Below are 24,365 nucleotides of genomic sequence, written 5' to 3'. Positions count from 1 at the left end.
AGGGTTGACCTCTATTTTGAAAGATTGCATCACATCCAAGCGCTTCGTTCTTACGTTGGGAAAGCAATTCCCAACACTCAGTTTGGTTCAGTGATGAGCAAAGTCATCAAAACTTGCAGTTTATCCACATTCATAAAATGATTGAGTTGCCAGAGGTGCAGTTTATGAAAGATGCTTCCATTTAGAACCAAACATCTTTTAACACCCGCAAAACAATTATTAGGTCCAACTTGCCTTACAAATTGGTTTGCCATAAATATATAAAACATAAAAAGATCACAAAGGACACGAACTCATCTTTACACCATTGATACACAAATTAGCCTAACTTGCCTTACATACAGTAAATTGACAAGTGTGCATCTGCATGCATTCAATAACAGATTAGGAGTGAGGAAAATCCATTAAATCGACAGAGGAAAATGTACCAATAGCATGGCAGCTTGAACATTGATCGAAAATTGACCCTTGAATAGCAGTGGTGATGAAGATCTGGATTAGAACTTCTAACGGGAAGTCTTTTGTGAGCTCCGTCTTTAATGTGGCTAGATCACGGGTCCAGACTTGCAACAGGACTTCAAAGAAACGGAAACATTATTGGGACCACAGATAAAAACAGTAATTGTTGGATTGAGAGCTGACTGGAGTTTGATTCATTTGTGTGTGCAGTGTACTCTCACACTGTCTTTAATGCATGATGAAGCATGACTATTATTTGCCGTCATGTTATATATGGTCTGCTAACTCTAAAGTGTTCGCGTGGTTACGGATTCTTTGGCTATGCGCCCTCAGGGTGACCTCAGACAGCTGGACGATGAGGTCTGGGCACTCCTCTCAAACTTTTCCCTTCAACAATTTCCACTCTCCTTGCGTGTTCCGACATCATCTTCCTCCTCTTCCTCTTTGCGTAACCTGAGTTTACCTCCTCGTCCGTCTGGCATCTCCTCTTCAGTTAGACGAGCCAGACCCCGATCGTACTCTCCAGGCCAATTGCCTCATCTGCAGGTACTCTCTGCCAGAGATGACTTTGTTAGTTCCTCCGCTTCCACATCACCTAGCTCCTTTTCTTTTCGGTCTCGGTTTTTGCTGTCTATCAACAGACCGAGAATACAGTGAGCAGGACGGCCGCTCGTGCTTCTGGAGCAGGCAGCAAGGTACAGGACAGCAGCTTAACTAACCCATGAGCAAAAATTCAGGACCAGATACCGATTTCCAGATGAATAGAATCAGGAATAGATGAACTACTGTAACTTTGGTCTTTGTGCTATCATGAATCAGCACTTAGAACCGTTTTGGTTCCACTGTCGTCTGTCCTGACGTCTGTTTAAAACCAGCCTCAGATGCCTTAAGCTGTTATTGTCAGACAGCGGCACAATGGGTGATTTATTATCGCCCCGGAGCAGGTACTTCGCAAGACTTGAACTGTATGCTCTGCATTCCTCCTCCTAGGGTTCCTATTTTCTTGCTAGCCTCTCTCCATTTCTCTGGCTCATTTTCCTTTGCTTCCCTCACCTCTTGCCTCCCAGTACTCTCTGGTCTACAAAGGTTTCAGCTTGCACCAGGACAATGTGCTCTACTGGCAGCTCCCCACACAGTTCACAGGGGATAAGGTACTGTATCTGAAAAGTTTGGGACAAATCCCCCAGCTGCAGGCTTCCCAGCACCCTTTGACCCCCATCCCACAATCCCTTTGCCCTTTGCTTTATCCCAGTCATCTGGTTTTCCCATAAGCATCCACTGTTAGAATTTTTTTTTCCTCATTGTTGAGAGTTCCTTTTCACATCATCGCCAATATTCTTCCTCAGTTAGGGGAAATGGTTTTAACAATTTTATTCCTGATTTGGGAGCTCTCGACTCATATAAAAAAAAATTAAAAAAAAAAAGATTTCTTGTCAGTATTTTTCCTGTTTCACAGAAGCCTTATTTCCAGGTTGATATTCAGCCCTACAATTGTTTTTGTGAAGAAAAAAATAATAATAAAAAAAGTTAAATAAAATAATAATAATACAACTTTAATGTTGTTATTTACCCAAATTGTTTTTGATGATTTCATGAATGGTATTACCAACATAACTCAAAAGTCTGACTTATTTAGCGATCTGGTGGAGGTTTTTTGTTGTCGTCTTTTTTCTGAAAATGTGTTCATTCCTGTTCATTTAAGGTGGGCTCATATGGTGGCAAACTGAAATACACAATCTCCTACGTAGCCGGTCCAAGAGGAACTCTACTTGAAGATGCCGATATACAGATTATTGTGAGTGTGCCTCTTCTTAATTGGATGCAAAGTTTGGCCATATGTAGCTTTTCTCACACCTTCTTGTGTTGTTCCAAAAGGGGAATGACATTACTCTGGTGGCCCGACAACAGTGGCAGAGAAGGCAGCATGGCAGTAGAGAGACTCAACAATTTGAGGTTGTCTTCACCGAGGTAAGAAAAAGAGAAAACAGATGAGAAGATGTCCCGAAAGTGGAGTTACTAATATATCCACGTTTCCATTTTGGAATGTTTGTCATTTCCAGGAGCACTGGCGTCGCCCTGATGGCATGCCTGCCACACGAGAGCACTTGTTGATGGTTCTGGCTGACCTGGATGACATCCTGATCCGAGCGTCCTACTACACCGAGATGCGCTCGTCCAGTATCTCCGACGTCAGCATGGAAGTGGCTGTGCCTAACTACAGCGGCCTGGCACAGGCCCTGGAGGTGGAGCAGTGCCGCTGCCCACCTGGATACCAAGGTCTTTCCTGCCAGGTAAGTTTTTCACTTCAAGTCCCCTGACCAAGGTGCCGACTTTGTTTGAGTGCTCCATTATCGAAATCTATATTTCAGGATTGTGCGCCCGGATACACTCGCACCGGTGGAGGCTTATACCTGGGTCACTGTGAGCTGTGCGAGTGCAACGGCCACTCAGACTCCTGCCACCCCGAGACTGGCATCTGCACAGTAGGAAACAGAAATTTTCCAAAATGTGTCTCAGGAGGTGTGATGGACACGCATCACAAAATATTTGTTCCTTCCAGAACTGCCAGCACCACACTCAGGGTGAGCTCTGTGAACAGTGTGCATCCGGCTTCTTCGGTGACCCCACTGTTGGCACACCGGAGGACTGCCAGCCCTGTGCCTGCCCTCACACTGACCCGGACAACCAGTGAGTTCTGGCATAGAAGCCCGGACTGCACATTCCTCTTCTATTTATAGTTTGAATCTTGTACTGCTCACATGTTCATGTCGACAGCAAATTCAAGCTACTTGTGAAATTCGGACTTTCCTACACTTTGAAACCAAATCCTACCCTCTTCCTCCTATCTGCGTGACTCCTTTAGAAAATCCAAATTTGGTTCTGTTACACACATTGGCACAAATGAGCTCACCCACTCACAGAAAAATCAGGCGCTATTAGTCGATTATCCAAAATAATTATCGATTTAATATGATACTCGATTAGTTGACAATTAATGCATTAATCATTGAACATCTACCACAACAAAGTGGATTATATTCTAGTTTCTTTTTTGAAAGGTTCTCTCCTACCTGCGAGAGCCTAGGAAATGGAGGCTACCAGTGTACTGCCTGTCAGCCTGGCTACACAGGCCAGTACTGTGAGCGGTAAGTTTTTTTTCTCCAACACCACCAACATGTTCTTTAACAACCAAGAAGTGTCCATTGTACTCGATTGAACCTTTGCAGATTCAAACTGGATTTTCCGTGGCGTTGAACGTAGTACTTGTGTTCTCTTGTTAAATGATAAATTGTCACTCATTTTCTCAACAGTTGTGCTCCTGGTTATGTCGGCAGCCCACAGGAGAGACAGAAGTGTCGTCCACGTGATGGTAAGATGATAAAAAAGGAGAAATGATGACAAAGATGCAATACACACACACACCAGGCACAATACTATATTCAATCTGATTCCATTTAAGACTTGAACACGGTAGATGACGATGCTTAGCTTTTCATGGAATCTTGTCAGTGAGATATTTATGGACAGTTTAATTATTGTTGTAGTCTTTCCTGTTCTCTGAGGATATTCCTCAAATGTTTGCTTTGGCCTCTCTGCAGATGCAGCCTCATTGGTGGTGAAGGTGTATCCAGACAGGATTCGGACGTCCCTGGGTGGCTCAGTCACGTTGCGGTGTCAGGTGTCCGTTTCTTCTCCACACTACTTCTACTGGTCCAGAGAGGACGGGCAGCCCATCTCAAGCAGGGCTGACCGACTCAGACAAGGTACAACACGTTGAACTTGTATGAGATTGAGATATTTATGAATCAACAACGCTCTCATAGAGACTATCATTGATATTTGTCATCTGTATGCAGGAGCAGAGTTGTACTTCTCCAATGTCCAGCCAAGTGATGCCGGTGTTTACATCTGTACCTGCCGCGACCAACGCAACACAAACAGGAGCCGTGCTGAAATTATCGTCACAGGTGTGTATCGTATGTTTCGTGCTGCCATGAGAGGCTTCCTGTGTGGTATAAGACGTGTTGATCAACATGTACCTCGGTCAAAAATTTTCAGGTGTTCCAACCAAAGCCATTGAAGTGACAGTTGAGGAACCCAAAGCTCAAACAATCAGGGTGGGAGCGACTGTAAACTTCATCTGTACAGCAAAGAGCAAGGTAATAACGATCAGTCATTTGTTAAACTCACCACTCGCTTTTGGAGATTATTAATATCTGAGTAATGCAATGCCATGTGATTTTATTTATGTATGTATTTACCATTCTTTTGCCATTGCAAGTGCCTTTAAGTGTTGCGTTTATTTGCAGTCGCCGGCCTACACGCTGGTCTGGACCCGGCTGGGTAACGGGAAGCTTCCCAACCGGGCAATGGACTTCAATGGCATCCTGACCATCCAGAACATCCAGCCAGAGGACGCCGGCGTGTACGTGTGCACCGGCTCCAACATGTACGCTATGGACGAGGGCAATGCCGTCCTCTATGTGCCAGGTTTGTGATCCTTGGCACCGTTAGCATCCTCCACCATCCAACCAGCTCTGATTCCCCATCCCCCGCCATCCTTTCTATTTGATTCAGCTTGAAATGGCGCATGCTTCCCCGCTTTTTGTGCTCTGTGAACACTTTGGGCTGGCTACTGGCTAACAACATCATTAGCGCTAACTTCCAATAGTTTTGCCTTTTGCTCTTAACACTTTTAATTACATTTGCCGGTCCATCTCTCTTTTTTTTTTTTATTCTTGCTGGTGCAACTTTGTCTGATTCAAGGAATTTCCTGCTCTATCTGCAGAGATACAGCTTGTGGGTTATAAAATGACAACTTTTTCATATGGCTTGGATCAAATCGGTGGTGGTTTATTTTCTTATGGATGACTCCTTTGGCTTGAGATTCTACTAGCTTGGTGTTGAATCCTTTAACTTTGGGCTCCTGGGTGTCCTACCTGCCAGAGCTGCGTAGTGTAATGGTGAGGAGGAATGTGGATACCCGACAAGTGCTTTAGTGACTCAGACAATCAAAGAGGACTTTTTTAAGGAGCAACCCAAAGACGTCCAGTATTCCTTCATGAATGAAATAATCCAGGTCATGGTTGCCTGTGACCCAAATGGTGCTGTCTGCCATCCAGTTGGCAAAACTTGTGTGACGTTTTATGATGTAATACCCAGTGTTTCCTGAATAGCGGCACGAGTCACATTTATGGCACATTATTCAGTTATTTCCGATTTTAAGAAGAACCATTAGAACAATTATGGTGTTATAATCTGCAAGGTTGTTGGCACGTATTTGACTGAAATTTTTCAAGAAATTTTTATTTTGTGGCAAATGTAACTAACTACACGTCATGTGTAGCATTTTAAGAGAGATTTATAAACAAGTATTCATAGGCTTTATTTTAGCCCATAAACATTTAATTGCATCGCTTTTTGTTTGTTCATGCTCCCTGGTGCTTTGTCTATGTCATACCATTTGCAAATATACCCAAAGTTGCTTGTATGAACATGTTTTTAATATTCGTTTAAAAAAAATATGTCACATGTAACGTCCACATTCTAAGTCATTTGTGTTTAAATTTGTAATAATTATCGTGACTGTGAACTATTTGGTGGAAAATAGAATATGGATTCAAATAATGATAAGAACAGAGCTCCTGTTATTTTGAACAGAAATAAAAAAAAATTACCACAAGCTGTATGTTTTTAACAGCTGTAATGTAACAATGTTTCTTTTTATGTGTCAAATGGCTTGTTGCTACTAACCTGCATGTCACGTACCTGCATATTCATCTCATTGTCTTGCTCAGTAATTGTATTTTTGTGTGTCTTGACTTTAGAAGCATTGTGAGAAAGGGTTTTAATATTAATAGATTCATACAGTGCTTTTCTAGACACTAAAATATGCTTCACAGTGGATACATTATTCATGCGCTCACACATTCACACTGGTGGTGGTAAAGCACGTAAGTAGCCGGAGCTGCCGGAGGCGTGGCTGCCGACAGAGCGGGATTCGAACCCTTCGGTTACTGGACGACCCGCTCGACCGCCTGAACCACGTCCGCCGTTTTGTCTTCTATTGTCAGTCTTATTTGTTATTGTATTCCATTTTATTTTACAAATTGAACCCATTGGCCTCTTTGTTGTGAGATAAGGCAGATCCAATTTGCATTAACACACAGTTGGCTCCAAATCTTGATAAACGTCAGAGGTAAGTTTTCAATTTGATTGTATGCGAGTATGAGTAAAAAACAACAAAATTCAAATGGGACCTTGAAACACACGTACGCATATACGGTTGCATAAATCATTGGTCACCCACAATCATGCATTTATAGCTACAGTAAGTAAGACTCCTATTTTCTTTTTGAATGCATATTTCCTATTTTTACTCCGAAAATCTACCTGACTCTTTCCTGTCAGGATAATGTCAGTTAATAATAATAATACATTCAATTTGTATAGCGCTTTTCAAAGACCCAAAGACGCAGTTGAGTTCAATTATTTTCATGTTTGGCCTCACATTGACGAAAGTCTCAAGAAGAGACGGGCGATCAACGACCCCAAGGACTGACCAATCAGTTTACCTGTCCCACCCCTCTTCCCTTTCCCTCCCCCATCTCTAGAGGCCTCACAGACACAGATGTTTTACACAGCCTATGAAATGTTTGAAGGACACAGAAAGCGTAAGTCTACTTCGGAAGAACACTTGCCTCTCGCTTCTCTCTGCATCTGCATGCGCTCATCTTTCAGAGGTTGACTTTTAGCCTGGTAGGGCCCATGTACAATCACCTGCGCTCTGAGTTTTAGTCCATCACATGTTCTGGATTGTACATGAGCATTACTGGCTCTCTCCTTTTGGTTTATGGGGCTCTTGTTACTGCAGGGAAAATGATACATCCAGCCTTATAGACAACTCCTCATGAATGTTGAGAGCACTTTCAATTAGCAAGCAAGGCTTTACTGGTAAGCTAAAAAAAATATTTGAAAGTAATGCAAACATAGCCAAGGCATATGTAAGACTATAGTGGACACTTGGAACAAACGATCCATTCCAGGAAGCTCAAATAAATGATCCCGATTAGATGATGGAAGTCTTTGCCATCATACCATCAACATCATATATGTACAAAATGAAATACTAATTGTTGATACTAATAAAATAAAAACAAAAGAATGTCTATTAAGCATTTGACTCATACTTTTCCCCTTTGGTAGTTTTGATAAGTTTTGCAATTTGTAAAATTGCTTTATGTTGAATTCCAATGTCCAAGTTTGTTCCAAGGGTCCGCCAACAAATTGAATAACTTTTAAGAGAAGCAGTGTCTCCACATTCAGACCTCGGAGATGTCTCTTTTTATTTTCTCTTTTTTTCCTCTTTCCTTCGTCCTGTTAAGAAACTTGCTGAGCTGGGAAACTGATTTCATCTGGGCTTCAAACATCATACTGTGCTTAATACATCCCATTACAGCCTCTTTGTATACTGTTGTTAAATTAGTGATGGGAACATGAATCTTCAAATTTGCTTCATGAACCACTTTTTTTTTCTTTTACTCCTCATTAGCAATGTTGGTTTAAATGGGTTTAAGAAATGGCAAGTTGGTGTACTTTCAACCAAATGTTAAACAGAGTGCCATCTACAGGTGTAAAAAATACAGCAACTGGTTCATGAAACAAATTTGAAGCTTCATTTTTGCATCACTAAGTTAAATGTACCATGTAGCCTATTTGTGAACAGGTTACATGGAAATCAAATATTATACTTTGTGTTTAATATATATTCAACCAAAACAGAAAAAAGGGCATATTGAATTGGTTAGATGATTTCTCGAGTTATGTAGTCGAACTTGGCTCACTCATTTATCTAGAATAACATAAAATGCAAAACCTAGGTTATTTGCCCTCTTTTTATTTTTATTTTGGTTGAAACCAACCAAAGGTGATTTATTCACTCATCTTTTTAAGAGGCAGTGTAGATTAATGACTGTGATTTAGATTTACCACACCTAAACACAATGAAAAAAGGGGATACTTTGGGGAAATTAAGTATCTATGAAGTATCTTCTCAAAATCCAAGCTGTTTAGGTCATCCGTTTTCATTCCCATCGGTGTAATGGAGTCTCACCCAACTTTTGATGTCTTTAAGATCAGAGTGTCGTAGTTTCAACAGCTTTTCAGCTGCAGTCGTGCTGAAAGAAGCCTTTCTTTTGCTTTGGCGGCTTACAGGATCGCAGCCTGCCAAACTCCTACGGGCAGCAATATGCTCCGAGGCCACACCAGTGGCTTCGTGCCACTTTCCTTCTCCTTCATCAACTCTGCAGCTCAAGACTGCCTACGCGGCACTCCATCACAGATTCCTTCGGTTTGTCCTTCTGACTGTCTTTTGTCTTGTCTTTTGTAGCTGCGGAGGCGACCCAGCCTGTGGCTACCATCAGTCCTTCCACACTGACCGTCCAGCAAGGTCAGAGGGCCGAGTTTCGCTGTACAGTAACTGGCAACCCAAATCCTGCCCTCGAATGGATCGGTATGTGACCACAAGTAGAATGGTTGTCTTCCCACTGGTGTAGTGACAGGATGTAATTGTGATTTTTATTTTTTTTACAGGGGGTCCTGGGAACAGAATGAGTCCCAGGGCAGTAATTAGAGGAAACTTGTTGACTTTCGCAGCAGTGGAGCTGGCAGATGAGGGGGAGTACTCCTGCAAAGCTCTGAACACCCACGGCGAGCACACAGCACGGGTTTCCCTCTTTGTCAGAAGTATGTTCTCAGTATCTTCATTAGTGTGCTCTCACTACAGAAAGTTTGGGCCAAAGTTTTTTCGTCTTATTTCAGTGGAATTTGTTTTGCTTGGTTGTTTGCTTTTAAGGGTCAAACCCGAATGGTCTTGGCACAGTGCCGCAAGTCCAAGTCAGCCCCCAAAATATTGACGCTCATGAAGGGGATACGTTGAGGTTGTACTGTCGTGCATCAGGATCACCAACTGCAAAACTTACCTGGCTTAAAAATGGAGGACAAATCCCACCCCAGGTGAGATGCCACCATGATGACTGACGATGCTAAAGTAAATTGATGCTAACATGATTGACCTTTTCTTGCACAGGAGATTCCAATTGAAATCTTATCGTGACCGTTTCTGCATTTTGACCATTTACCTCTATTTTTTTTCCTCCCTGTGTTTGTGTCCTCTCCCACCCCCAACCCTTTTTGTTTTTTGGTACCTCCCCTTGTTCTGACGTTTGCTCAGGCCGTTCCTTCTCACGGTTTCCAACAGTTTAAAAGCAACAGTGTCGATGTGTTACACAGACGTGTTGAGGAGCTTCAGGTCTGTCCATCTGTCCATTGTCTGTCCGTCCTAGTCCGTAGATCAAATCCATTGTCCTCTACTTCACACATTGTTAACCAAGTGCATGATCCAATATGTCCTTGATTCACACTTTGTAGGAACCATTAATTTCCCCAAGCACTGTCTTTTAGAGTTGATGCCAAAAACATTCAAACCAACTTGCTGGATCCAATTGGCTTCTTAATGTACTTGCATGTAGCATGTTTTTGTCTCCTGTTGCTGATCCACTGTCCTTCGTTTTGTACCGTCCTCCTCTCACCATCATCTAGAAACAGTCCAAAACATACAGTGAACTCCGGAAGCATTTTACGCATATTTTGTGCCGCAAAATATTTCTTCATTGGTCGCTCCTGGGTACAGCGAACCTCTCGGGCCTGTTTAGTTGTGCCACTCCTTCGCTTCGGCCGTTCCCAGGCGAAGCCAGACTCTGCCGTGCAACCAACCAGAAATTCTGTATATTCTGGCAAACGGCTGCCTTTGTCAACCCATCAGTGTGTTCACATACATGCCTCGCGAGGGCCCGCCTCAGCTGCTGCTCGCTTTAGCCCGGCTTACGTTCAGACAGGCTGCAGCTAAGCAGCTTTGTCTATGCCCCAATAGCCCCCAGATGCGGAAATGCCTTCCTTGATCCCCTCCTGCCCCTCCCACCACCTCCTCATCCCTTCTCCTTTCAGGAATTTTAATAAAATGTCATTTTTAGCCTTGAGGCGAAACAGTTTTTACAAAAATACGTTTTCCAAGCTAGGTGAGCTTTGGCCTTCTAGAGTCCTTAATCGGACCATCTTGTGTCATAGTCTGTTCTAACAGCCCCAATGTAGTCATCCTTTAATACAATCATTTGTGTGTCGTAGAAATTAGGCACGAGCCTCTGTAGCAGAATCTGTTCCAGCCTACACGTAGTAGTGCATTTGTGTTTCATTAGCTAGTGATGTCACAATGTCATATTTGTGCTTGTTTCAAAGGACTCAATCCAGGTAAGCCGCTAGTGCTTAGTTTGTGCATCATCAGCTGGCTGCTGTGGTATCAAATGATGAGAAAGTATGTGTGACTTGTCATTTTAATATTCTCACTTCTTGGTATGTCGACTCTAGGCCAGCACGGACCGCACGGATATCGGTACGCTGCTTATTCCAAATGTAAAAGTATCGGATTCAGGCACGTACATGTGTGTGGGCAGCAACAGCGTCGGCTCGAACAGTGCACCCATTAAAGTTTCGGTGCTCAAAGGTGAGATAGTCTGTCATTCCGATTTTGCGGTTGATTGGCAGTGGGCTACTTCACTGAGTATGTTTGTGCTCATGCAGTGGGTCAAAGTTCCTCAATTGTTAGAATCCAGCCGTCAGAAGCGGACGTCCATGAAGGTCACAACGTGTACCTCAATTGTATCGTCTCTGGAAATCCTCCTCCCCGAGTAACTTGGACGAGAGCGGGTGGGAGCCTATCGTCCAATCACCAGGTAGATTTTTAACTGTGACTTTACGTCCATGTTTGCCCGATAAATCCACTGGTTTGTTCAGAAAAATGTAGTAGTATTTATTATCATTATATAGATTTTTTTTCTATCAATTATGATTATAACTGCATCTTCTGCACACAGGTTGTTGGCAGTCAGCTTCGTATCCTGTCAGCGACCTCAGAGGACTCGGGAGAGTACATCTGTCAAGTGCAGAGCACTCCGGGATCTCAAATCCACCGGGCCACTGTCTCCGTGTCGGTCACGTCATCATCCTCACGTAAGTTAACTTGACGTCTTACCTACGTGAAGGCAAATGTGTGCAAGTCTCCTTTCTTTTTATAGGTCTTCAAAGTCCAATCATTGCCATTGAGCCTCACACGGCGGCAGTGCGCGTTGGTGAATCGGCTAGCTTCAGGTGCAAAGTGTACAGCGGGGCTCAACCTGTTAGAATGGAGTGGAAACTGTCTGCCAACCAACCACTGCCAGGTAATGACCAAAATATCTCTGTCGGTGTGTTTCAAAAGGTACAGCGGGTTTTAATTTGCGCCTCTTCCCCACAGACAATGTCAGAGTTAGTCCTGATGGTTCTGTGATTACCATAGCAAATGCAAAACCTATGAATCATGGTGCTTACCGCTGTGTGGCCAGCAACCCGTTTGGCATCACCCACACTATCGTGTCCTTGATCGTAAAAGGTAAGCTAATGTCTTATCCTTTTTGATATTTTCTCCATAACGTTTCTTAATCAGCACGGGCATGTTAATCAATTACAATTCATCAGGAAAAGTAACTTTAATGTACTTTTTTCCCCCCCTCAAGTAAAGTTTGCATATGAAGTTAAAGAATTAGTCCAAAAGTACTTGGCTGAAAATTTGTCCACACCAAATGTATTCTATTATGGCCTTCCATGTGTTTACATCTTCCAATTCTGCTACATTTATCAGTGAGAACAATAAAATTCCACAAAATGTAATTTCATCATGCCCATCTGTCCATAATTTTGCACAGTCCCGAGTCTTCTATCTCACTGTAAGTCTCATTGTAAGACTTTGCTTGTTTGTCCAATCAGAGCCCCCCGTGGCCATTGTCACCCCTGTTGGGCCAGTGCGCATCAGGGTGGGTGAACCCATCAACCTGGATTGCCAGGCTTCAGGAGAGCCCCGCCCTTCTGTCACATGGCACAGGTTGGACAACAACCGTAAGATCAAGTTGAGCAGTCCCGCTCCTGCAGAGTCCAATACAGTCATGCAGGTATTGTCTCTGTTACCTGATCACCACCTAAACCGTAAAAATGACCTTATATTTGTCTTTCCTGCGGCTCAGATACTTGTGGCCCGTCCAGAAGACAGTGGCACGTACGTGTGCATAGCACGCAACAACGACGATAGCACCGAGACTAGGGTGGAAGTCATTGTTCAGGGAGGCACTCAATTGCCCTCAGTGCCCCGAATCATCGTTCCCGAGCCACTCATGATTGTGGTGGAAGGTCAAACAGCAACCCTACGCTGTGAAGCCCATGGTAAACAAACAATCTGTCCTGTGTTGTGTCACTTCAAATTAAGCACAGGAATAAAGACATTAACTCTAAATTAATACAATACTTTCCACCCACCAAGGTTTCCCTGCCCCAACTATCACATGGTCCAAATTACGGTCATCTCTACCTTGGAGACATAAGGTGGTGGACAACAATCTCGTGCTGCCCAACGTGGGGCGCCAAGATTCTGGGGAATACATCTGCAGTGCTGTAAACAACATGGGCACGACTGAAGTAACCGTTACATTGGAAGTCGAAAGTAAGAAACAATGTTTTCATTTCCGTTCATGTTTGGATTCAAATTTATGGATGGTGTCTTGTTTTTCAGTTTAAATTGACTAGCAACATGATGTGAGATCCAGTTAAAGTAAGCCACTTTAAACTCATGCTAAACTTTTTCCCCAGCCTCTCCGTATGCTACTTCTGTGCCTGATGATGTGGCAGTGCGTGTTGGGGAGGTGATCAGGTTGCAGTGCCTAGCTCACGGAACTCCGCCACTGACCTACATTTGGTCCAAGGTGGATGGTGCCTTACCCTCCAGGGCTCAGGTCAGCGACGGCGATCTCCAAATCAATCTGGCCACAGCAGAAGATGCTGGGAGCTACAAGTGTGTAGCCAGCAACAGAGTTGGCCACAGTGAAGTTGTGGCTAAAGTTGCAGTCAGATGTAAGTTAGAACTTCCTCTCTCCTCCAAAGGGTATTTTAAAAAACAACGCTTCAACCATAAAAAGCTGACGAAAATATTTGCATCATTTGCACATTTCTAGCAACATAACACTACTCCATTCCTTGTAGCGCCATTGGCAGTGCGTGTGGCACCACAAGTGGAGGTGAAGGCCCAGGGCAGCGCTGTGGAGTTCACATGTTCAGCAGCTGGTGGGGTGGAAACTACAATTGAGTGGCTGAAAGAAGGAGGTGGCCTTCCCCCAAACCACCACGTCAAGGACGGCGTGCTCAGGTAACACACATCGCAGATAGCAAGATATGCGACTCCTTATTAGCACACAACTTCAGAGACATATTTGGCAATTTCTACCAAATCAAGCACATTTGTTCCCCAATGTTTTTAAATAGCTTGACTTATTGTATGCGCTCAATTTTATTTACAATTATTTATATTAACATTCAGTACTGGATCATTCTCTCCGTTATGTGACTCTTACATTTTCTGTTAATAATAAATCGCTAAACCTAACCCATTAAATGAGCTTAGGACATAAAATGCACTAATTTAGTTTGGTAAATATTGAGGTTGACTGTTGAAAAGGAGCCATAGCTTATCTTTATGCCCTTCTTCAGGATTGAAAACATTGAGCAGAGCAATGAAGGTGTTTACATCTGCAGAGCAAGCAGCATATATGGTCAGGCTCAGGACGCAGCCAGGCTGACCGTCCAAGGTAGGATTCATTTAGAAAAGAATCAATCTACTTTGTAAGAATATTTGTTTTTTATTGTGTTGTCTTTTTTTCCGCAGCACTGCCCAAGGTGATGATCAACGTACGCACCTCAGTGCAGACTGTCATGATTGGGAACTCGGTGGAGTTTGAATGCCACGCCGTCGGTGACCCCGAGCCCACCATCAAGTGGAGTAAAGTGGGCGGGCCTCTGCCAACCCACATCGTGGTGATGGGTGGCATGCTGAAGATCGAGCGGGTGACCGAGGCGGACGCGGGACAGTATCGCTGCACAGCCACTAATGATGTCGGCTCGGTGCAGTCCCAGGTGGTCCTCAATGTCCAGTGTGAGTACATTATCGCTAGTCTGGTTACTTGTTGCAAGGCAGAGCTAAAGGCAGAAAAGTAAAACCTATCTGAAGGGTCTCATTGTTTTTTGTTGTTGCTTTGTTTTGGTTCACAGCACTTCCTCAAATTTCTGCACTCCCTGAAACGAAGGAGGTGACCGTTGGGTCAGATGCAGTTCTGCCATGCGTGGCAACGGGATATCCTGTACCTGAAATCAAATGGTCCAAGGTGAGCAAGATCAAGTAGCTTTCATTTTTTGTTTCTTAAGGTACTTGGAGTCAAAGGTGGAAGTGCTACTTGCTTTTATTAGTGTTTTTTCTTCATTTTTCTTTTATTTACATTTTTTGTTGATTTTAAAGACGTTAGTCACAAGTCACTGATCACTTGATGTTAAAAGTAACAAATTTTTATTCCAATTTACTTTAATGGTTACATTCAGCAGATACTGTCTTTGACATCCGGTTTTACAATTGACCTTTTTTGTGTGTCTATGCCTTCCACTTGTAGCTCGAGGGTGAGCTACCCCCAAAGTGCTTCCAGGACGTAAACGTGCTGACAGTTCCTCGGGTCACACATAGCGATTCCGGGACGTACGTGTGCACAGCATCAAACAAACAAGGCAAAGTAGAAGCCTTCACCAAACTGGATGTTCATGGTTAGTTTGCGATGTTTATACGTCACACGGCGGCACGATGCTAAACGTGGTTGTGCCTAACTGTGAGACGACGTCCTGTTCCAGAAAGAGTGATGCCGTACTTTGCCCAGGAGCCACTGTCCTATCTCACCCTGCCCACCATCAAAAACGCCTACAAGGCTTTCAACATCAAAATCAACTTTAGGCCCGATAATGTTGATGGTGAGTACGTTGCGTTACATCCATAATCTGCTTTTACATTGTTACTGAGCGTATAACCCAATGTGTAATGTCATTACATCTCGGTCCCTCTCTCCTCCTTGATCAGGTCTGATATTGTACGCCGGTGAGTCTCAGTGTTTGAATCTGCAGAAACTGATGCAGCATCCAGCTTTCACATCTTGCCGCTAAGCTCAAAGCTAGTTTTGCTGCTCTGAGAGTGATACAAATGCATGGTGCTTGGTTCTTGTCATGCCTATCAAACTCAGGTGTATAATTGTCGCACGTTTTATCAGGGAACCAACAGCAAACTGATATTCAGTTGAAATACAGAACTCAAATTGTGTATCTGTATCAGTAATGCTCGGAGCAGGCATTTACGGTTCAGTTACTGTTTTTTCCGGAAGCATGTGTTCCCAGCATGTGGAGCTGCACACCACGCTCGTCATGTGAAAATGATTGGCTTAGGAATGGACCACTTTCCTTCCACCACAGCATGCTGCTTTTACCATCTAGTTTCCAAAGATCACTGACACGTGTATCAATGAATTATTTCATTTTAATTTAGTTTACAACAAAGCTTTATGTTATTTATCAATGAACTATAATAAGCTTTATATACCGTAATTTCCGGACTATAAGTCGCACCGGAGTATAAGTCGCACCAGCCATAAAATGCCCAAAAAAGTGAAAAAAACCCATATATATGTATATAAGTCGCTCCTGAGTATAAGTCGCCCCCCCACCCAAACTATGAAAAAAAAACGCGACTTATAGTCCGAAAATTACGGTAGTTGAAAAAAAGAAATACATTTAATATCACTTTTCACAAACTCACTTCAACTCACATAAATTGTTGATAGATATATAAGTATTTATTTTATAATTTACTTTTTATTAGAGCCTTAATAAAACATTAAATATGTATATTGACATTTCAGTTCAAATTAGTGTCAACTGACCACTATGTATACATAAATGTTGATTTGTTGCCCTTCACACCTTCCCGTGTTCTTTCTTTGCAATTTCTGTTTGAATTAAAATATTCATCCATCTTTATTATTATATTTGACTTCTTTTATGTTATTTTACATACACACAGGTATGATCCTTTATAACGGTCAGAAGAGGAGTACAGGAGCCGACTTCATTTCTCTCGGCCTCGTCGGTGGCCGTTTAGAGTTCAGGTCAGTTTTTGGAATGGATTTATCTTGACGATTAATAGCTTAAATTGAGGCGGTGGCAGCAGCAAGAGCATTCTTTGTGTCATCGTAGGTTTGACGTGGGTTCGGGCATGGCCACCATCCGCGACCCCAACCCGGTCAAACTGGGAGAATTTCACACAGTCGAGATATATCGCAACCTTACCCTGGGCTACATCGTGGTGGACGGAGGCGAGCCGGTCAATGGCAGCTCGCAGGTACCCCGGCTAGCATCAGTGCTAAAATTCCACATGTGTAATTTGTGTCTCAAAGCTGCTCTTTTCCTCTTCTCAGGGGAAGTTCAAGGGCTTGGATTTGAATGAGGAGTTGCACGTGGGCGGTTACCCCAACTACACTGCTCTGGACAAAACTACTGGCATCAAGACTGGTTTTGTTGGTAAGAATTGAAACTCTGTGTGGTACAGCTGTGTGGTTTTTACGTTCACCATTACTTGGACACGTGCAGGTTGCATTCGCCAGCTGGTCATTCAAGGTGAGGAGGTCATCTTCAAGGATATGGACCGCAGTTCCACCGGAGTTACCAACTGTCCCACCTGCAAAAATCGCCCGTGCCAGGTCAGCTTCCGCCTAGCTTTCATGAAATTTCCACCACTTGTGCTAAGTGTTTTCATTTTTCTCTTCAGAATGGAGGCAGGTGCCAGGACTCGGACACCAGCTTGTATACGTGCAGCTGTCCTCGGGGATTCACTGGCAGCAACTGCCAGCATCACTCGTCCCTTCACTGCCACTCAGGTACGTGCTAACAAGCAAGCGACCGATGCTAATGACTCGAGTACGCAACGCCTTTTTGTGACTTGGGTCTCGCAGAGGCCTGTGGACCAGACGCCACTTGCATTAATCGCCAAAGCGGTCTGGGCTATGATTGTCGCTGCCACCTGGGCAAATTTGGAAACAAATGCATGGATGGTAAGTCAAAAAGTCCGTCTGTCAATGCTTGATCTTTTTATATTTGTAGTCTTTTGAAATAGAGAACAAAATTGACACTCTCATCTTCCCAAGGCGAATTGGTAGCCACTCCGCTGTTCGACGGGGAAGAGTCGTACATCTCCTATCCTCCGCTGACCAACGTCCACGATGACCTGCGAGTTGAACTGGAATTCAAACCCATTGAGCGAGATGGTCTGATGTTCTTCTGTGGAGGGAAGAAGATGAAAGTGGAGGACTTTGTGGCCATCTCTATGGTGGACGGACATGTCGAGTTCAAATATGAACTGGGCACAGGTATGCTCAATATGAAACGTATGCTTTAACCATAGAGGTGGTTGAAAAAGGCTTTCCATTGTTCAGAGATAAATGAAAACAAGCAGCTTCATAGAATATATTTTCCCAAAAAATAATGATGTTAAGATTGTTTTATATTAGTTAAATTGTACAATTTGAAAACTGTTTCTATGAATTAGAGCTTAATCGTGTCAACATCTCCTCAGCTTGAATGACTCGAACGTTGGTGTGTCCATCTTGATTTTCAGGCCAGGCCATCCTTCGCAGTCCACAACCAGTCTCTTTGGGCCAATGGCACAGAGTTGTGGCCGAGCGGAACATGCGAGACGGTCACCTCAGAGTCGACCATGGCCCAGTGGAAAAGAAGATTTCTCCTGGGAAAGCCCAGGGCCTCAATATCCACACTCGAATGTTCCTGGGAGGTGTCCCCAACATGGAAATCCTGCCAAAGCCTGCAAATATCAGCCAAATGTTTGAGGGCTGCGTTGGAGAGGTGAGCTCTCTCCACACCAAATCAGAGAGCCGCTGCACTATATCAATTTCTGCATTCATGTCACCACAAATAAACCCTACTTCCTGCTTAGGTCTTCATCAACAACAAGAAGCTGGATCTGTCCTACAGCTTTACCGAGAGTCGAGCGATCCGCAAGTGCGTGGATACGAGCCCATGTGATCGGCGGCCTTGTTTGAATGGAGGCCACTGTATGCCCAATGCCGAGTATGAGTACCAGTGCCTCTGTAGGGATGGATTTGAAGGTTCGTGCTGAAATCATTTACATACCGTATTTTCCGCACTATAAGGCGCACTTAAAAACCTCAAATTTTCTCAAAAGCCGACAGTGCTCCTTATAATCCTGTGCGCCTTATATATGGACCAATATTGAGCCACTACAGCAAGCATGTCCAAAGTCCGGCCCGCGGGCCAAATGTATATATCTTATATATGAACAAAGTTTTAAAATGGGCCGTTCATTGAAGGTGCACCTTATAATCCGGTGCACCTTATATCTGGACAAAGTTTTAAAATGGGCCTTATAATCCGGTGCGCCTTATAGTGCAGAAAATGCGGTACTCCTAGTGCTTTAATTGATATACTCAAAATGTTTTATTCGTCGGGTGACTCTGCAGGTGAGCGTTGCGAGATCATGAAAGACGTGTGCCAGCGGGACTATGAGTGCCAAAATGGTGGCAACTGTGTTAACGGACACTGCGTGTGCCGCTCAGAATTCACAGGCCTCAACTGTGAAGAAAGTAAGTGTTGAATGATTTGGTACTTTTGCCGCCATTTTGAAAACAGAAGCGCAGTCATTGTTTCAGACTTGTGTCAGGTTTATAATGATTCACATTCACCAGTGTGGCGCATCGGTGGCTTTCCTTGGTTTTGGACAGAATTCTGGGAGTTATCGCCATTAGATTCAATTTATCTGAGCCACTCCCCTCTCAAGTTTTACGTACTGTATATACAATGTATATCCTGCGCTCACAGGCCGCATCTCCAGCTTCCCCGAGGCCGCGTGGAATTCAGAAGCTAGCGAGGCTAATGGTACAGTATGTGAATATTGAGTCTGACTGATCTGACCGTGACTAACAGGGACCCGTCCGAGGTCGAGGGGCCCCATAACCTCTTGACACATACCAAACATGCGCCTGTACTCCAACTGGGACTCACTTTGGAATGCGAGGAAGGGGGAATCGGTACTAAGCACTAAAAGGACCTGCGTTTTTATTTCAATTTCACAAAATTCCCCTTAATTCATCCTTTCGTCATGTCAGTTCATCTCAGATGATCACTCACATCATTGTTCTGCCTGTTGACGACAACTAAAAAAAAACGTTGAAACCCAAATGTTGAATGCTTTCCATGTTTGCATTTCTATTCTATTAACAACTGACTATTGTTTGAATGACGTACTCTGTGCTGGGTGTTTTATTTTCTGCATGGAGTCACAATTCTTGGTGGTCGGAGATGAAAAGTCATGTGACTTTGACATTTTGCTCTGAATGCACAGCAGATCTTTGTTGTTATTTGCAAATAGAATTTGATCATGCAATGCAGATGACAACTTTGTTCATACTGCCTGTTACGTTGAGTACATTTTTAAAGGGAACTCATGACACATTGTTCATGAATTTATTTTATTTATTCACGATTTGTTGTGGTAAATGTCACAAGTATTCTCTACCGCTCAATCGAGTGTGATCCTTCTCCATCACTGTCTAACCCAGCCTGTCTCAACAGGTCTCCAAATATTTGCCACTGGAGGGCGCCAAAACAATGCAAATGAGAAGCTTGCATGTTATTTGATTGCTGTATTGATTAGTAATTTTTTTTCCCCATGGCATGTAGATTCTCCCCATCAGTATGCAGCTCATTTTCACAACGGCGGATACATTGCCCTTCCTAAGTCCATTTTGCAAAGACGGTAATATGTTTGTGTAAACTTTTTTACGCTCACATTTTTTTTTTCAACGTAACATCATATTTATCTTTACATATTTTTATGCCTCAGCGCACCTGAGACGCCGGAGACAATCGAATTGGAGATCAATACACTCTCCTCCGAGGGTCTGATCCTGTGGCAGGGAGTCGTAAGTCCTGATCTAAGACTGGTTCTGAGAAGGCTGAAGTTCTTTTAACATTAAATGTGCCATTTTTGTCACTTTGTCAACAGCAATACCACACTGCTTTTTGCATTCTCCTCACGGATTATCAAACATTTTCACTGGCTCATCTGTGGGAATGCTATGTCTGTATAAATGCATGTTGCTTCTCTAACTTCCACTTCATTTCCTTCAGGAAACCAATGGCACACTCAATTTGCGAAAGATGCATGCTAGTAAAAAGGTACCCACTCTTATCTGGCATGAGTCGACACATTGGCTGTTTTCATACTAATATGTACACATCACTACGTGGCTTGGAAGGTTACAGCCATCTTTGCATGTCACCAATGATGATGACGTGAATAGAATTTTTGTATGAAAGGTTAATGTTGCTATGATAAAAACTCTCAATGTTCTCCACTTGTTTTCATCATCTCTTAAAACACTAAACAATGTGACCTGCAGGAGCATGGGGAACACGGCAGAGGCAAGGACTTTATCACTCTTGGGATTCGCAACGGACACCTTATTTTCAGGTTCGGCCTTGCAGTTCTGTAAATATACTTCATTCTGTTGCTGTGACTTGAAGTCTAAAAGATGTTTTATTTATCTCCAGTTACCAGTTGGGCAGTGGAGAAGCAGAGATCATGTCACGGCAGTCCATCAATAACGGGGAATGGCACAAAGTCAAAGCAGTCAGGTAGATTCCATTTCTTTTGGTATCAGTATGTACAACAAACTAACGTTGAGCAAAATGTATAAATCTAAATAAAAAATGGAACTACAAACAAATCAAGTCTGTGAGAAGGGGACGATACAAGTTATGTTGGTTTCCCTTCCATTGCAGGGCCGGAAAAGATGGTTACATCCAAATCGATGGAGACGCTGCGCTCCATGGACAGTCAAAGGGAAGAAGCATCATGGTCAATACAAAAGGACCTCTTTACCTTGGTGAGTGGACAGACCTCCATAATGAGCTTGTTCTAAACCACACCACCGCAATAAGTAAAATCCACAATATTGAATAAATCTAGATTTAAATACTCCCTAAGTGTGTTACTATAGCATTCATGGCACTTATTTTTTTAAATACACTTTAAAAGAATACAAACACACTCAAATACACTTCATATAGAAAAACAGTGTTTTCAGCAAATAAATAATCAAAGTTCATTAGTACCAATGTCAACGTAAAATGGCTACCCCTTTGACTTCCGCAGTAAGTGGGCCTATCTTCTAATCTTTTCAGTAAAAAATAAGCCTGACACTTTCTTGTTTAGCTTCTTTCAAAGCACAATTCTGTGCCAATACCAAGTGGCCGAAAGTGTAATTACATCCTTAAATAAACAACAAAATCCCCACAATAATAATAAATAAATAAATGAATAAATAAATAAATAGATAAATTGCACAAGAGTTTACCGTAATTCCTACAAGTGATGTTTCACATGCCGATTGGTTCAAAGCAGACATTCAAGGCTGTATGTGTATTGTCTGTGTGACAGGCGGAGCTCCAAACATGGCAGCCATGACAGCAGGGAAGTTTTCCTCTGGAATGACAGGGTGCGTGAGGAACCTGTCCCTGATCAACGGCCGGCCAGAAGATGAGCAGGCCCGGACCATCGACCTGCAAACCCACGCAGCTCACAGTGTCAACGTGCGGCCGTGCACGTCATAGACCGCACACACCACAAAGACCCAAATACTGACATACAGTACACAGACTGTAGAGTGATTTTTATTTACGCACTCGTACAAAGAGACACTTCCACAAACTTGGTGCTTAGCTGCTACCAAAAATCAGATGTTAGGACAAGATCTTGGTGTGGAAACCAAAACAAATCAGAAAAAAACATTAACAACCTCTTCCTCTGTTTTTTTTTTTTAATTTTGGAAGAATGCAGTTTACATAATTTGAGCAGTAGTTTTAGCCATGAGAAATCAGATCCTATGGAGTTGAAGAGGTTTTTACAGCACTGAATTTTATTTATATGCATATGAATATATATTATAATTGTGGGGAGGGGGGGGGGTACTAGCAAACTAACCGTAACTGCACTTCCTAGAAGTTGTTCTGGCGTCTAACACCGCTTATCCAGAGGTTTTCACCAATATACTACTATGACTTGATGATGTCGAAGACTTTCTTTTGTCATTTGTGTTTGGCGTGAGTGCGTTTGTTTTGCTATGGGGACGGGGGCACACGCTCGGAGCACGCAGCCGCATGCAGTTTAAGTACACAACTCAGGTCATTGACAACAACAACAAAAAATGATCACGTTTTTCCATTACCTTTGGAGCATTTGTGGTTTCGGGGTCTGTTTTAGTTCTTTTTTTACAAGAAAAAGAAGACTTGGTGCTAAATAATGCCAGACACTAGGATACAGTGTATGCAATAGTCATGTGGTTACATTTATTATTTTTTTTAAAGGTTAATCAAATTCTGATTTTTTTTTTTTTTTACTTCAACAATATTTGGTGATGGCTACCATCAAGTAAAATAAAGTTACCTGACACAAGATAGCTGAAGTCTGCTGCATGTGCCTTTTCACAGTTCATTTCATCACAATTTGGCAATCTGGTAAGACTAATTTGGATGGACATACATATTTTTTGTTCAGAATAACAAAAATGGCTTAGATTGTATTTACTCAAGTGTGTGCTCTTTGATTTCACAGCAAAATTATTGTATGTGTTTGCACCACAGCCTTGTTTGATTGAGTAGATCTCAAAAATGGAGTTTCATATTTTTTATGTAGTTTCGAAAGCCACTCGGGTAGCTCAACAGGAAGTGCTCGTTAGCCCAGCGGTGCCTTGAAATGTTTGTTTTCGTGATGCTTGGGTAAAATGTGTGATTTTTTTTAGGTGGACCCTTCAGTACCAAATGTCAGCCTGTTCTTTGGGGTTGCTGTGGTCCTCATAAACACAGCACAATTTTCTTTCTTTTTTTTTTTTGCTTCAATTGTTTATCTGAGAACAAGAATAAATATAAATGAAGCAATGCTAACATACAGCATTGCTTCATTTATATTTATTCTTTGCCTCCTTTCCCGCTGCAATTTTAGAGCACTGGTTTTTTTTTTCTTCCTCTGGTTATCACCTTTTGCTTGTATCGCTCCTTCAAGGTTTCCCAATTTCCTCTCAGAAAAGTTCTTTTTTAACATCAGGCTACACTTTGGTTTAAAATTGCAACAAAGTGACACCATGTCTTTTTTGAATGTGAATATGTGATATGGGGATGGAGTCCAGGCTGTGGTCCAGTTTAGGATGCTTTAAAGCTAAGTTCTGAAACTGGATTTTCATATGAACACTGTTGCTAAATGAAAACATTGTCAAGCCAGATGTGTTTAGTTTTTGAACCCGTCATTGGATTGCTCTCATTATGAAAGGTGCACTTTTAGTCTTGAAGGTTAAATTTTTTTTTTTTTTTACATTTTATGTCTTGGCTCAATTGATAAAATTTTACAGGCAGTACACCTAATGACCCAGTATTGAAGTGGTATTCCCCTACCCTTTTTGTTTCTTAAATAAAAACGAAATTCATGTGCTATTTCTAATATCATTGGCTTTATTTTGTCACTTGCTACAGTATTTTTCCTTGATCGGATTCTGTCGACACCCCATATTTGCTCCCACATGATGTAGGTCAAGTGCCAGTGATACTGGGACAGTGGAAATATTATCCCCAAGCATATTAGGAAATGTGATTCAGGGTTAGATTGCAGGTTACACCCAATTCAGTTCACTCTTTACACACATCATTGTCTTGCATTGTTAATAGTGACAAACATTGAACAACCGTAGGATCAACTTTCAAAAAGGAAGCCAGACTGCTTGCTGCTTCTAGTGCAACATGATACGTAAGAATAACAACTCAACTTAAAAGAGAAAAGATTTTCAATAACAATATCATGATCAAGAAACACTTACATAAGAGAA

The 24,365-nt window shown here is 42.6% G+C and overlaps 1 protein-coding gene across 12 annotated transcripts in view; it reads left to right on the top strand.

Moving 5' to 3' along the window:
- hspg2 (heparan sulfate proteoglycan 2) overlaps positions 1-23,983 on the top strand; it is a 62,498-nt gene extending 38,515 nt beyond the window's left edge. For 3 of the 12 annotated variants that reach the window (XM_037246014.1, XM_037246011.1, XM_037246009.1), the window contains 53 exons: positions 793-1,005; positions 1,101-1,154; positions 1,527-1,610; positions 2,162-2,254; positions 2,335-2,427; positions 2,520-2,750; positions 2,829-2,942; positions 3,020-3,147; positions 3,519-3,605; positions 3,771-3,829; positions 4,059-4,223; positions 4,317-4,427; positions 4,519-4,619; positions 4,770-4,950; positions 7,074-7,133; positions 8,849-8,971; positions 9,052-9,204; positions 9,314-9,474; positions 9,692-9,769; positions 10,882-11,017; positions 11,095-11,246; positions 11,388-11,523; positions 11,589-11,732; positions 11,807-11,941; positions 12,316-12,497; positions 12,570-12,765; positions 12,863-13,042; positions 13,189-13,449; positions 13,579-13,741; positions 14,083-14,180; positions 14,258-14,524; positions 14,641-14,753; positions 15,033-15,180; positions 15,265-15,381; positions 15,488-15,505; positions 16,481-16,565; positions 16,654-16,798; positions 16,875-16,977; positions 17,047-17,156; positions 17,225-17,333; positions 17,409-17,507; positions 17,601-17,822; positions 18,071-18,315; positions 18,407-18,578; positions 18,951-19,073; positions 19,309-19,365; positions 20,170-20,245; positions 20,333-20,411; positions 20,620-20,667; positions 20,892-20,962; positions 21,043-21,126; positions 21,274-21,377; positions 21,932-23,983. In XM_037246014.1, coding sequence (XP_037101909.1) covers positions 793-1,005; positions 1,101-1,154; positions 1,527-1,610; positions 2,162-2,254; positions 2,335-2,427; positions 2,520-2,750; positions 2,829-2,942; positions 3,020-3,147; positions 3,519-3,605; positions 3,771-3,829; positions 4,059-4,223; positions 4,317-4,427; positions 4,519-4,619; positions 4,770-4,950; positions 7,074-7,133; positions 8,849-8,971; positions 9,052-9,204; positions 9,314-9,474; positions 9,692-9,769; positions 10,882-11,017; positions 11,095-11,246; positions 11,388-11,523; positions 11,589-11,732; positions 11,807-11,941; positions 12,316-12,497; positions 12,570-12,765; positions 12,863-13,042; positions 13,189-13,449; positions 13,579-13,741; positions 14,083-14,180; positions 14,258-14,524; positions 14,641-14,753; positions 15,033-15,180; positions 15,265-15,381; positions 15,488-15,505; positions 16,481-16,565; positions 16,654-16,798; positions 16,875-16,977; positions 17,047-17,156; positions 17,225-17,333; positions 17,409-17,507; positions 17,601-17,822; positions 18,071-18,315; positions 18,407-18,578; positions 18,951-19,073; positions 19,309-19,365; positions 20,170-20,245; positions 20,333-20,411; positions 20,620-20,667; positions 20,892-20,962; positions 21,043-21,126; positions 21,274-21,377; positions 21,932-22,104 — 6,840 coding nt within the window. In that variant the 3' untranslated portion in view covers positions 22,105-23,983. Of the gene's footprint in view, positions 1-792; positions 1,006-1,100; positions 1,155-1,526; positions 1,611-2,161; positions 2,255-2,334; positions 2,428-2,519; positions 2,751-2,828; positions 2,943-3,019; positions 3,148-3,518; positions 3,606-3,770; positions 3,830-4,058; positions 4,224-4,316; positions 4,428-4,518; positions 4,620-4,769; positions 4,951-7,073; positions 7,134-8,848; positions 8,972-9,051; positions 9,205-9,313; positions 9,475-9,691; positions 9,770-10,881; positions 11,018-11,094; positions 11,247-11,387; positions 11,524-11,588; positions 11,733-11,806; positions 11,942-12,315; positions 12,498-12,569; positions 12,766-12,862; positions 13,043-13,188; positions 13,450-13,578; positions 13,742-14,082; positions 14,181-14,257; positions 14,525-14,640; positions 14,754-15,032; positions 15,181-15,264; positions 15,382-15,487; positions 15,506-16,480; positions 16,566-16,653; positions 16,799-16,874; positions 16,978-17,046; positions 17,157-17,224; positions 17,334-17,408; positions 17,508-17,600; positions 17,823-18,070; positions 18,316-18,406; positions 18,579-18,950; positions 19,074-19,308; positions 19,366-20,169; positions 20,246-20,332; positions 20,412-20,619; positions 20,711-20,755; positions 20,871-20,891; positions 20,963-21,042; positions 21,127-21,273; positions 21,378-21,931 lie in introns of those variants that run through there. The other 9 variants (XM_037246015.1, XM_037246017.1, XM_037246010.1 and 6 more) reach the window with 9 other exon arrangements.
- Positions 23,984-24,365: the final 382 nt, after the last annotated feature.

This window comes from Syngnathus acus, chromosome 2 (assembly GCF_901709675.1).
Source record: "Syngnathus acus chromosome 2, fSynAcu1.2, whole genome shotgun sequence".
NCBI lineage: Eukaryota > Metazoa > Chordata > Actinopteri > Syngnathiformes > Syngnathidae > Syngnathus > Syngnathus acus.
Note: the sequence above shows the minus strand (reverse complement) of the source record. Positions and strands in the feature narration are given on the sequence as shown.